The 14,239-nt window shown below is 32.1% G+C and overlaps 2 protein-coding genes across 2 annotated transcripts; one reads left to right on the top strand and one right to left on the bottom strand.

Moving 5' to 3' along the window:
* Window positions 1–1,192: 1,192 nt before the first annotated feature.
* Window positions 1,193–6,435, bottom strand: LOC124920193 (110 kDa U5 small nuclear ribonucleoprotein component CLO). The gene is made up of 11 exons (XM_047460627.1): window positions 6,261–6,435; window positions 5,321–6,078; window positions 4,441–4,509; window positions 3,160–4,353; window positions 2,956–3,054; window positions 2,711–2,869; window positions 2,500–2,585; window positions 2,211–2,409; window positions 2,020–2,130; window positions 1,671–1,877; window positions 1,193–1,521 (listed from the first exon to the last, which is right to left on the bottom strand). The coding sequence occupies exons 2-11, from the start codon at window positions 6,062–6,064 to the stop codon at window positions 1,423–1,425; spliced, it is 2,967 nt and encodes a 988-aa protein (XP_047316583.1). The 5' UTR covers window positions 6,065–6,078; window positions 6,261–6,435; the 3' UTR covers window positions 1,193–1,422.
* A 1,158-nt stretch (window positions 6,436–7,593) lies between these two features.
* On the top strand, window positions 7,594–8,884 carry LOC124915682 (40S ribosomal protein S14-2). Its single transcript, XM_047456448.1, has 6 exons — window positions 7,594–7,699; window positions 7,845–7,964; window positions 8,036–8,081; window positions 8,183–8,268; window positions 8,424–8,553; window positions 8,643–8,884. The coding sequence occupies exons 1-6, from the start codon at window positions 7,697–7,699 to the stop codon at window positions 8,708–8,710; spliced, it is 453 nt and encodes a 150-aa protein (XP_047312404.1). The 5' UTR covers window positions 7,594–7,696; the 3' UTR covers window positions 8,711–8,884.
* Window positions 8,885–14,239: the final 5,355 nt, after the last annotated feature.

Raw genomic sequence — 14,239 nt, 5'->3', positions numbered from 1 at the left:
TTTAACCAGGCGCAAAACTTATCGCTTGACGGGTTCGAACCCATGACCTTAGGGTTAATATCCACCTCTTGTTGTCACTAGGTTAGAAGAGGGGATGGCATTACTTATATCTAAGTTTTGAAAAAAAAATTGTTAATTTATTTTTATTTAATTTTTTAAAATATTTTATTTGGATATTAATTTAGATATAATGACATTTTAAAATATATTTTAATTATATATATATATATATATATATATATATATATATATATATATATATATATATATATATATATTAACAAATTTTCTTCACCCCAATTCCAGATATTTTCATAAATGCCCGTTGTAAAACCTAAAAATGCTAATTGTATTTTATTGTGAGAAATCACTAGAACTCTTTAAAAAGCAGTTGTCTCTTAAGTTTTAAATACAAAATCATTCTATAAAAAATCTTAATAATTAGGTTATATTATTTTATTTATTAAAATATCATATATTTTATATATTTAAAAAATATATAAAAATAAAAATTTCATTATAAAAAATGAAAGACAAAAATTTGAGTGACATATCTAATATGCAAATTCTTCTCTAATTTCTTCTCAAAATCAACCACTTTGAGAAATATGGTTCATCAAAGTTGAAGTTTCAAATCCTCTAATTATCATATTGACAAAATCATATCTTTTGGGTTTTAAATAGTTGGATGTTCTTGTTGATTTAAACAATGAGGCAACCAAAATCTTTACACCATCAATTAGGGTTTTCTATGGCCATTGTTGCTAGGACCCAACGAGTGTTTGAGTAAGAATGTTGTTTACGTGTCGAGTTCTATAAACTTGTTCTAAGTTTGAGTTAGTCATGTCGTGGAGTGTTTAGGTTGAAATCGCCTTCTTTCTTACTCACAACTATATGATTTAATACATGCATTTGATTTCAATTTGTTGTAAATTAGAATGAGCTGTCAATCTAATAATTATGTATATGTTGAAATTAAGAATATTGTTTTCTAGGCAATTATTGATCAATATGACTTCAAATACTCAAGGCGGTAGGGACACACGGCATTCTCTAATCATCCACATCAGACACGGATCATATCTTATGCCTTGTTTGATACAACTTTTAAATAGAAATCGTCGATAAACACTGTTTCCAAACTTGATCTCATCTTCCGAATTCGGGCCCATAAAGTATTTTCAAATTGACCTAAATCAATAAATCCGTAAACTAAGATTCATATTGAATTACATTTGAGTACACACCATAGGTTGGCAACATTAATCAAAATTGTCATGTCAACAACAAACGCCTAAACAATAGTAGGTTCTTTCTAAGGGTTGGATCTGGAAAGAAAAACACAAACTAAGAAACCAGGAAATGTTGTTTTACAATCAATAGTGATAATATTAATCTTTGTTGGGTAGGTAGTTGAAAAACCTAGATCATCTGCAGATGAAGATCGGCTGCCTGCTGTGCAAGCTCCACAACCATAGCCTCGTCGAAGAATTTATTTATACTAACATCTTCGCTCATTCCCTACATACCATCAATACCAAGGAAAAACATCAGAAAAACCCCAGACCCACATAAATTAGTAGCCATTGAATTTTCAGAAAGATAACAAATTGCAAAAGCTAGGTTTAAAAATAACAGAAAAGGGCAGGATGGGGAAGTGATATTTGTACCTTTCTGCGTCTTGTTTTGACCATAAATTCACGAGCTAGATGTTGGACAGGAGCAGGCTCAAGTGGCCTCAAGACAATATTCTTGTCAAGAGGATCGCCGGGCACTATTGCCCAGTGATCGAAAGCTGAAAGGCAAAACGCCTGTCCTTGTGTATGATATCTCAGGTCCGTTTCAAACCCAAATGACTCTATCACAGGTAAAAATGCCTGACATATATGACAAACAAGAAGTAAAGAATTTAACTATATGTATCCAATTACTAACCATTTTCTAAAGGGAAAATTATCACCTCTTTACGGAATAAATGTGTTTACGGTTAGTTATTCAAGGAAAAGGTAGAGTAAAAACCTTGACAGTGTAAGATGGTGTCCCAGGTTGAGGAACATCTGCAGTTACATGTCCACGCCTTCGAGACAGCACAGTGTATATGGCAGATACACAGTCTATGGGAGTTTGAATCTGAAACATGCATAAAATATATCATCCGAAAATCATCAAATCGAAGAAAATGAGCCTTTTTGGTATGTGATTATGTTTACCTCTACATAGTACACTGGCTCCATAAGCCGTGGGGTTGCCATAAGAAATGCAGAATATGCAACACGACGAGCTGTTGGAATGATCTGGCCAGTACCTCTGTGTAATGGTTCAGGTGCAATTCTTGCATCAACAATTTTGAACTTAACGTTCCTGATTGGTTCATCACATAGAGGTCCTTCCCGTGCTCCCCACTGGAATCTATACAGAGAGAACCAGAACAAGCTTAAGAGTTATTACTTTTCATTATACATTATAAGATGGTAGAAACAAAAAGAGAAGAGCCTTCACCCTTGAACAATGGAATCCTTAACAGCATTCAGCAAGTTCTTATCAACTTCACTAGGAAGAGTGTCATCTAACAGGATATTAGGGCCCTGAATGAAGCACGTTCAGATTATAATTCAAATATGGATCTGATCAACCTTTCTAAGATATGCAAACTTTGGATTTTTTAATCTACGGAAATACGGAATATCAGAACTGCAAAAACATCATTTACCTGCTTATCGGGTCCAAATGCCCAAATACCACGAGCAGCAAGCAAATCCCATTCATACTTTGTTTGAAAAAATTCACCAAGCTTCTTTCGAGGCCAATCAGTGCTAACAATGCCATTCTCTATGTCCTCAGCTATTCCCCTCTCCAATGGTTCTGCAATCTAGAAGGTAGAATCGAGTACACACTGTGTCAGTTAATGACTAAAGACTCGTAATAATGCTTCAGATAAGCAGAAAAGAAGAATACCATTGTGATCTTGTTTCTCCTATTGGGAGTCTCAGCGAAACATTTCATAGACGAAGACTCAACAACAGTTTCACAAAACGACACTACCGGATCTGCCACCTATATTTCATTTAGATAAAAGATAAAGGTGTAAATATATCAATGGAACTCAAAATAGATCATTGCCATTAAAATTTGAAGAGAAAAAATAAATTGAATCCGCACCTTGACTTCTACTTCTGAATAAAGCTCCCTGAGATCCTTCATGATGGAATCCAAGTACAACTCCCCAGTGCCCAGAATAGTGTGCTCCCCCGACTCCTCAACCTTAGTGATGGCTAAAGGATAGCTTTTGCTTATCTTTCTAAGGCCTTCCACCATTTTGGGCAATTCACTTGGGTTTAATGGCTCTGTAGCTGTTTTTACCACTGGAAGAGTATTGAATTGAAGAGGACGGAATATGCAGACATCCTCATTGTAATCCACATTACAAAGTGTGGCAGTCTTCATGATTGAAGCGTCTACACCTTCAATTAGAACCCAGGAGCCAGGAGGAGCCTTGCTTATTGGTATTCTATAGCGAGCTTGATAGACCCACAATTTTGTTACCTCTTTTATTGTCATGTCCTCCTCATCATCGGGTGAATATCCTTCTCCCAAGACCCGAACTGTCTGTCCTGTCTGAAGTTCACCACTATAAACTCTACCGAAAGCATCGAAAACACTACAGTCGGGTTTGGGATAAAGTTTGGTTATATTAACCATTACAGGACCAGAAGCATCACAACTTGCCATGGCTTCATAAATAAGAGAATCCTTGGGTCCAGTATAGATATGCTCAACCTTCTTTAATGCTGCATCTTTTGCAGATGGAATATGGTGAACCAACATATCAGTAAAGCCAGTTGCAGAGCCGAAAACTGAACTGCAAGCAAGTCTAAGCAATGGCCTGACGTTCAATTTATAAGCTGCGTTTGGAAGAGTAACACCAAGCTCAGCCAGAGTTGCCTCCACACTCTTTTTATGCTCTCCAATCACTTGGCTGTATATTTTGTATAAAGGTTCAAGCACAAATTGGACAAATGACCTTTCACCTCCACTAGAAGGTTGTTTCTTCTTAAAAGTTCTGTCACTTGAATCATAATAGAAGTCTCCCCAAAGACGTTTGGAAAATTTATCTGCATCAAATGGTATTCCATGGAGTTTGACATAGAGTTTAGAAAATGATTGCAAAGTAAATGACCATCCTGCATTAGCACTTGCAAAACACACATTGCCAGCAACTGGATCTATAACTTGGACATTTCCAGCCGTTGATGACGCTGCAGATATGTGATTATTGATTATTTCAATTGTATGTCTCAGCTTATGATAAGCATCCTTTGGGGGAAGTTTAAGCTCAGTGATCAATCTATCAACCTACATAGGGAAAACTTAAATTACTTTTATGAAAAGAAGCACCAATACAATTTTATATAAATAAATTATAATACATTATCATGTCACCTTATTGATAACAACTACAATAGGAAGGTGTTCTTGGATAGCATGACGAATAGCTCTCTCTGTATTAACCTGCAAAAGTAAGTACATGAGAAGAATTGGCATAAGGATGACATACTCATTCGTCCAGAAGCAAAAGTCACATAAAAAATCCTGAAATACTTCTAGTAACTTTAACATTCTCATCAATAATTTAGTCTACGAATAGCTCTCTCTGTGTTAACATGCAAAGATTAGTACATGAGAAAATTTAGCACAAAGATGTCATACAGATTCGTAAGAAGCAAGTCACATAATAAAAATCCTGAAATACTTCCCAGGATTATTTGATATGAAAGTCTACTAACTTGAACATTCTCAACAATAATTTAGTAAATAACAAAAAAAAATGTATTCTTCTGCTAAAACTGGTTTTTCTTAACCTGTAGTAACCTAGCAGGTTCATGTCCAATACCAGATGCAAAGTTACTTAGAGATCAAAACAAAAGATTTTGTATGGTTTGTGTGGTTGGTTGTATGCATGGTTTGAGTGATGTATTTGTGTGAATGTATTTTTTTATGAATGAATGTGTTTGTATGTGATTGGTTGTATTTGGACATGAATAGGACAATTTGGACATTCAATGGTTTTTAACGTTTAAGTTGGTTATTCCAGACAGATAATTCTGGAATAACTCTGTTTCTTTCCAAAAGAAAAGGAGAAGATCATTATGTCAAATGTAAACAGGAGTAAACAAATAAAAATGGACAAAAGAAATATATTAACTGTTCACATACTCTATCAATTTCCTAGATTATTATGCATGTAGATTAAAATAAACATCAAACCCTAATCAGCCAAGAACTCTTGAAAAAACAAATAGATGAAATCAATATCACTTACCATGACACCTTCAGCAGCATCAACAATCAAAACAGCACCATCAGCCAGCCTAAGAGCAGCACTCATTTCATCGGAGAAATTCACATGACCTGGCGTATCCATGATATTACAAAGGTATGATTTTGAGTTGCTGTCCTCAAGCACAAGAGACATAGGTACAGTCTTAATTGATATTTTCCTCTCCTGCTCATCTACCCGTGTATCTGTATATCTCATATGTTTCTCACTACTAAGATCAAAAGTCGATATATGATGCGTCTGCTCAACCAACATATCCATAAAAAGTGTCTTTCCATGCTGCAGATTTCCCACCATAGCAACATTACGCACCAAAGTTGGATTCGACATTAAACCTAAAAGAAACTCAGTCGAAACATAAGTAGACGAATCCTTCACACCCACTTCAAACTTAAGTGCCCTAACTGGCTTAATAATAGGTTGTTCAAGTGATTGTTCATCTTCATCCATAACCAATGTCTCAACATCTTCTCCATAAACCTCTTCAGCAGTTGGGTAGTATTTTTTATCCTCAGCAAGGACAATTTGATTATCCATATCAATATCATCCGTTGTAGTTATCCATCCATCACCTGGACGTCCTCCATCTTCACCGTCAGTAGCAATATCTTCATCTGCATTCTTATCTAACAGATCTTCATCTTCATCCTCTCTATCACTATCCTGATCTGACTCAATTTCTGGTCCAATGTAGTTTCCAAACTCGTCATATAAGCTATCCTCCATTGTGTTCTTTTTCTCTGTAATTTTTAACCCAGAAATCAGTATTGGGTTTAGAGGTAAAAACGCACCAAACCCTTTGTAAGGAAACAGTGAGTGAAGAAAGGGTATCTACGATAATACAGTATAGTGAAAGAGAAGATACAACAACAAAAATAGAACGAAAAGAGGCAGTTTTAACACAGAAGCGAACAAGTTATACCTAAAGCTTGACCAGTGAACTTCGCCGGAGAAATGGATAGGATATAGAAATAGGAACTTCCGACGGGCTAATTGAGCTGCCGAGGAATGGTGGAAATGAGGTTTAGTAGAGAGAGAAGGTAGAAAGAGAGACTGGTCGGTCCTCCGGCGGCTGCTAAACGGCTGAACCTCTGAAACCTTTACTTATTGCTAGGTGAAAGGGGAGCGGGGAGGTAAAGAGAATTAGAAAACCCGGTTCGAGCTTTCCTGTTTTACAATTACGTCGGTTCAATTTCTAGTTTTTTTTTATAAAAATCTGATCTTTTTATTCACAAAAACAATAAAAATAAATAAAAATATATATATATAAAAATATAAATATAATAATTTATTTTAGATAGGCCAATTGGTTTTAATTTGGGTAATTTTTACAAAATGGGACTCAAATTTAGATGTGTCAAATGAGTATTTAACTATAGCATGTATGGTGTTTAATATTAGACTGAATATAAATCGAATTTGAATCTACATCATTTGAATAAATTGAATTTCAATTATATTATCGATTTTAAGAATCGAATTTTAAACTAATTCGAATTTAAAATAATTTTTAATTTGATTTCAAACCGAAAATTGAATTCAATTTTTTAATAATAATTTTGCTTATATATTTAATTATATATTATATACTTTACTATTTCCAAAAAAATAGTCAATTATTAAAAATCGACTCAAAAGACTAGAAAGCGTACGATTCAATTCCATTTATAAGCATGTTAGTTTTGATAATTTTAAAATATATATATTATATACTTTATTGAATATAATATATATATAATATATTTTAAAAATATGATTTTCGAATTGGCTAAAATAATAATAATTCAAAAAAATTTATTTGAGAAATTCGAAAAACGAAACAATGAACACCCATAATTACAATTTTTGTGTTTTTATCAATGTTTAATTAATTTATCACATTTATAAAAACAAAATAACAATTTTTTTTAATTATTCTCCCACAAATATATATTTTTTAAAACATTTAATCTGACAATTTTAAATGTGTATATTTTAAAAAATAAATAAATATTCAATTTAAAAAACAAATATATTCAAATTAGTTGTAGACCTAACCATTCAAAATTTAAACCTTAAATAATAAATGAGCCTTTAAGAAAATAATGCATATCTTCTCAAGAATTAAAATAAAATAAATATATTTAAGTATTTAATTGTATCAAAAATATAAACTAAAATATGTTATGGGTTAACTTTGTAGTTTCATTGCGAAATAGAGGGCATTTTTTGTATTTTGACCTATATGTGTTAAACATAAACCCTAACTATAAAACCCCATCTGGCCGCACATTTTTCGTCTCTTTGCGTTTACGGAGCTAGTAGAAGAAGCGATCTGCAAATCCGCCATCTCTATCATCCAACGCTTAGTTTGCAGCCATGGTAAGCTCTCTATATCAATCTATTACATAACTTAATCCCATCTTTATCTAGATCTTCATATGATTACAGTGCAATGTTACCTATATGAATTCGTAATTTGATGTAAAAGATAGTGTTATCGTAACAAAATAATGTCTTCTTACAGTCGAAGAGGAAGAATAGAGAGCCTAAGGAAGAGACTGTAACTCTTGGACCTGCAATCCGTGAAGGAGAACTTGTTTTTGGTGTCGCTCATATCTTTGCATCTTTTAATGACACATTTATTGTAAGTTCAAATCTTTTGATTCAATTTGTTGTTTTTATACATAATCTGAAGAACCCATGTTTGAATTTCAGCATGTTACTGATTTGTCTGGGCGTGAAACTTTGGTCCGCATCACTGGTGAGTGATTTGATTCTTGTTAATTAGGTTTTTGTATGATTCATATGATTTCTAATTAGTTTCGTTGAATTGATTGTATAAGTTATAATGTTGAAATGCAGGTGGAATGAAAGTGAAGGCTGACAGAGATGAATCTTCGCCTTATGCAGCTATGCTTGCAGCTCAAGATGTTTCTGTTCGATGCAAGGTTGGTTCTTTTAGTGATTTGGGTTTAATTTGCATAATGGGTAAATTCTTATTTGAAATTTGTAGGAACTTGGCATCACTGCTCTTCATATTAAGGTTCTTTTAGTGGTTTGGTTTAATTTGCATAATGGGTAAATTCTTATTTGAAATATGTAGGAACTTGGCATCACTGCTCTTCATATTAAGCTTCGTGCCACTGGTGGAAACAAGACCAAGACTCCAGGTCCAGGTGCTCAATCTGCACTTAGGGCTCTTGCTCGGTCAGGCATGAAAATTGGTCGCATTGGTAAGTTTGTTTGATATTATTACTTTAATTGCTAAGGCCTGTTGGTATTTGAGTTGTTAAGTTAATCGATATATTTCTACACGTTTCAGAGGATGTTACTCCAATTCCAACTGATAGCACTCGCCGAAAAGGTGGAAGAAGAGGAAGGAGGTTGTAATTGGTTTGGTTTTGTGTTTGAATATGTTGGGAGTTTTACTATCTGAAGGTGGTTTATGTTATTTTTTCTTCTATTAGATGAAATTCTGTTTTTTGATTTTGGTTGACTGGTTGAATATCTTTGTTGAGTTTTGTTTTTTTACAATGCTATAAACAAGTTATTTTTTTTAAATCATTTACACTTCTCCTTTCTACTATTTTATTTTTTCAGAGTTTATTCTCTTTGGCTTCACAATCACTTGTGAAGAATTTATATTTCTCCTCTCTTTGATCACGATCACTTGATGCTGATAATATTTTGTTCAAGGTCTTGTATCTTACAAATCTATATCTATTAATTCATAACTTGGTATCAATGCATCTTATACAAAATAACCTCCAGTACCCATATGGAAAAGGATGCCACATCCATTCAAAAGGTTTGTTTTATATATATATATATCAGAATTTAGTTTGGACTCTCTACCCTAAAATATTTGGTCACTCTACAGAGTGTAATGATGATTGTAATAAATTGATCTGAATTATCTAGTTAGAACTGTGTTTTGGATATCATTTGAATTTTTATTTTGAATATTAATAAATACAATTAAATATATAATATTTTTAATATATTTATTTATTCTTCTTATATTATAAGAGTTATTAATTTATTTATTTTATAATAACATGAACTTTCAATATAATATACTATATACAAATATCTTTTCATTTTCAAAAAATTATTTGTTCGAGCCTATGTATAACAAGTGCCCAACGGAAACGAAATAGACTATAAGTCACCTCATAGCTTCGATCTATTCGACATCATTTTAATAATAATTATCCATTTCTCTCTGACTTTAGAGAATTTCAAAAATGTCGTCAAAAGTATGTAATGAAATCAGTGCAAAAGTTTCTCCATGGATTAAGGCGGGATAATTCGATGTTAAACAACTTATGAAACAAACAAAATTGTATTATGTGTTGTTTTTGTTATTGACTAAGAGATTAAAGTCGAAAAACTGATACACATTAGAACACACATTGAAGTAAGTTAAGTAAGAGTATGGTTGTAAGTACAATCGTATTTACCTTAGAGGTAAGGTACGCCTTAAGACCAAAAAACAATATAATTTTTTTAAATGTAAAAGGTGACGTGATTCCTTATTTTTCTAATTTTCGTAAGTAAAGAAGGTCCTAAAACGTAATCAAGGATATCGTAAATAAATTTGTCAATAATTTAAAAAGAGATTATTGTAATCATTATTGTTAATATGTTTAAATTAATTAGTATTCAATAAGTTTTAAAATTGCTTGACATTTCTTAAGGCTATAATTGCGTTTAGGACTATTTTTTTACCGATTCTAATTTTTTGAAAAAACTATGAATTATATGTCGATTGTCCTTATTCGTAAGACAACCAGACTATCGGCGTGAAAAATTTCGACCCATTAGTTTGATTACGTCATTTTATAATATCGTCTCGAAATGTTTGTCAAATATAATGCGTAGAGTTTTGGGTCGATTATCTTTGGCAAATATATGACTTTCATTAAAGGATGTCAAATTTTTTATGCGGCACTGATTGTAAATGAGTGTATTGATTTGGCAAACTCTAGAGGTGATAAGTGTGTTTTTGTCCAACTTGATAAAAAAAACATATACAATCATTTTATTGGGAGTTCTTTTTTTTTTATATCATGGCTAGAATGGGTACGTGGGATAAATTGATCGAATAAATAAAATTTTGCGTGTCAACAGCGAAATTCTCTATTATCGTGAATGAGAGTTCTTTAGGGTTTTCGAGAATTCAAAGGGTATAAGTCAAAGTGACTATATTCGCTTCTTTGTTTGTTATTGTTATGGAATCCCTTTTTAGAATGATGTTAGTTGTCGAAAATGCGGGTCTTTTTAGAGGGGGTAGAGTGTGGTGCGAGACGACACACTTTGTATGATTAAGACTAATAAGAGAAATGTCAAACACTTTCGTGATATCTTTTGGTTATTTGACACTTGTTAATTTGGGTAAGTCTAAAATATATTATTCTCTAATTCAGTTTCGTGTAGGAAAATGATTATATTGACATTTATTTTAGAATTTAAAATTGGGTTTTTTCGTTTACGTGTCTAGGTCTACTCCCAGGTGTTAAGGTTAACTCCAAAACTTATTGAGATTAGTAAGATGTAGAGAAATCTTCTCATTTTAAAAAAGTAAGAATATTTCTAATGGTGGTCGTTTGGTCTTTATCAAAATCAATCTTTTTTCAATTTCAACTTATATGATGTCTTTGTTTGTCCTTCCAAAGTGTGTGGTCGTAAAAATATAGAGAATTATGTATAAATTATTATGGGGATCGTCTCATTGTTTATTTTTCTCATTTAGTGAGTTTAAATAAGGTTACTTAATAAAAGAACAAGGAGGCTGGGCATCCACGATTTTGTGACTTTCAATAAAGTCTTATTATCCAAATGATGTAGTATATTTGAATTTGAGAAATATAGTACTTCTGCTAAATTGATTAAATATAAGTATGATAAAGATAAGTGTGATTGTGTTACGAGAGATTGTTAGGGATAAGTTTCCTAACCCTAAAATAAGTTGTTGATAGACGTAACCCATGTCAGCAGTTCTATTTTTAATTATGCACAATAAATAATTATAAAGAAGGCAATTAACCAAATTATGGAATAGTTAATTGATTTAGAATAAATAATTATTAATATGGAAATAAATAATTATTAATAAAACAGTAGCCAAAATTATGGAATTGGCGGGAAATTGATTATGACAACTAATGGGTATATAAAGAAGAAATCCTGATCTACAAGGTGACTAGAAATTTTTCCGAAACCTTCTAAGATCAACTTCTCTTTCTATCTTTTATCTTATATCTTCTTCTTCCTTAATCATTAATCTCTTACCCACTAACCTAATATTCTCAATTGCATATTGCAATTGTAAATCTCATTCTCACCCTCCATTATATTATAATATCCACCTTAAATCTAGGTATCGCCACTTTATAATTATGTTATCAGTTTAAATCTACTACAATCTATCATTGGTATCAGAGCAACGCTCTTGAAAATATTGTGGAAACACGTACCGACGGGGAGCTAAATGAAATCCGCAACCGCAAGTCCGCAATCAAGCGCATGCCGAACGATTGATGGCTCAAGAGGCCTGATTCGAAAGGTTGGAAGCTATGATGACTTCAATGAGTGATGCGATCAACCGATTAAGTCTAGAAACTGAGAATAATCAAGAATCACAAAATGAAGGTCCAAACCTCTGAGGTGATAATCAGCGTGATCGCAGACAACATGAAGATGTAAGATATTGGGAAGTTCATAACGAAGAAATGTATCAACCTCCAACTAGACTGTCAAAGATAGATTTTCCAAAGTTTAATGGCTTAAGTAGTGGATGATTGGATTTACGGAGTCGAGATGTTTTTACAAATAGACCGAACATCCGAAGAATCAAAGATGGATTATGCATGTGCTCATCTGACCGGTCGAGCGCGTTGCTAGTTCAGCTCATATTTACAACACTAACTTCCAGGGCGACCTATGATATGGAACGAAATAAAGTAGTTAGTTTTGAAATAATTTGGTTCAAGCGAATTAGATGATCCACTAGACGATTGGAAGGACTTGAAGTAGACGACAACAATTAAGGAATTCGATAAAAAGTATATCGATATTACATATAAACTGTCACATCTTACTGAAGAGTACTCCATTAAGGGATACTTAAATGGACTAAAAGAAGAAATAGCCAATCCAGTGATATAGAAATATCAGTCCTTAAATGAGGCGATGAGAATGACTAAACTTCAAGAACGAACTAATTAGTAATTACAGGATATTGTTTTTGATTCATTAGTGCGGTGAGGTTATTTAGCAAACAAGGGAGGTCCATTACGGTCAACTCCGTAGGCTGCATCGTTCCTGAATCAAAGAAATAATAGTGGATCGTATAACATAACATCGACGAACCTTGCGAGCAGTTCTAACAATACAGACCAATACAATAGAGCAACAAATATTATTCCAAGGAAAGTCAATTTAGATCAGAAAATGTATGATGAGAAAAAGAAAAACACCTAGTGTTTCTACTATGAAAATAAATAGGAATATGGTCATAGATGCAAGGTGGGTGTCATTGCAATGATTAATGAACTATTTGAGGAAAAGAATCAGGAATAAAATTTGGTTGAACCCGTGGATGAATTAAAAAATGGCTCTGCAATGACAATCACTACAAAAAAAATACTAGTTTTACGATGTTATTAAGCGATAAAAACAAATGTAAGAAATTAGTGACAAAATTTACAACTTATTTCATGACAAATATCATAATTCATCACAAAAAAATATTTATGATGGAAAATATTATTACAAAATATTTTGATAATAATTTTTTATCCATAAATTTATTGAAATCGATTAGGTGGAAATTACGTGGAAATATTTCAACAAATTATTCCATAAAATCACTAGTAAATGTTATCACGGTTTTTGTATCATCGAAATATGAGATATAAATTCGATGATTTTTATATTTTGTCAAAATATGAGATACATCTTCGACGATATTTATAATTTGTCGAAATATGAGATACAGTTTCGACGAATTTTAGAATTTGTCGAAATATGTAAATTTCAACGGTTTCATTATTTGTCATAAATATAGTTTTGACAAATTTTATTTTGTCAAAATCTGAGACACAGTTTCGACGAATTTTAAAATTTGTCGAAATATGAGATATAGTTTCGACGATTTTTATAATTCATTGAAATATGAGATACAGTTTCGATGATTTTTACAATTTGTCGAAATATCAGATATAGTTTCGACGATTTTTATAATTTATCAAAATATGAGATACAATTTCGACGATTTTTACAATTTATCGAAATACAAGAAAAAATTTGACGATTTAAAAAAAAATTGAAATATGAGAATACAATTTCAATAATTTTTACAGTGTGTCGAAATGTGTAAAGTTTCGATGGTTTCATTATTTATCGAAAATATAGTTTCGATGATTTTTATATTTTGTCAAATATGAGATATAGTTTCGACGATATTTAAAATTTTTCGAAATCTGAGACACAGTTTTGATGGTTTTATTATTTGTCAAAAATATAGTTTCATTGATTTTTATATTTTATCAAAATATGATATATAATTTCGACAGTTTTTAAAATTTATCGAAGAGACACAATTTCAATGAATGTAAATGTCGAAATATGAGATAAAGTATGAAAATATAATTAATTAATATTAAACTAATTTAAAATCATACAATTTCTCGTCTGATCGATTGTCATCCGCTGTCACTGCCACACAGTTAAAGACAATAACATTGAGCTCTCCATCTCCGACAAGACTAAATAGGTTTACTCTTCTCTCTATTTATCTCTTATTAGATTTTGATTGATTAGATCTATTATGAGGCTTGCATAGAGACAGTAGGGTTTAAAAAAGTGGTTGCCCTGTCTCTTGAGAATATGATCTTTATCTCTTTCTCTCTTTTA

The sequence above is a fragment of the Impatiens glandulifera genome, chromosome 1 (assembly GCF_907164915.1).
Source record: "Impatiens glandulifera chromosome 1, dImpGla2.1, whole genome shotgun sequence".
In the NCBI taxonomy this organism is placed as follows: domain Eukaryota; kingdom Viridiplantae; phylum Streptophyta; class Magnoliopsida; order Ericales; family Balsaminaceae; genus Impatiens; species Impatiens glandulifera.
Note: the sequence above shows the minus strand (reverse complement) of the source record. Positions and strands in the feature narration are given on the sequence as shown.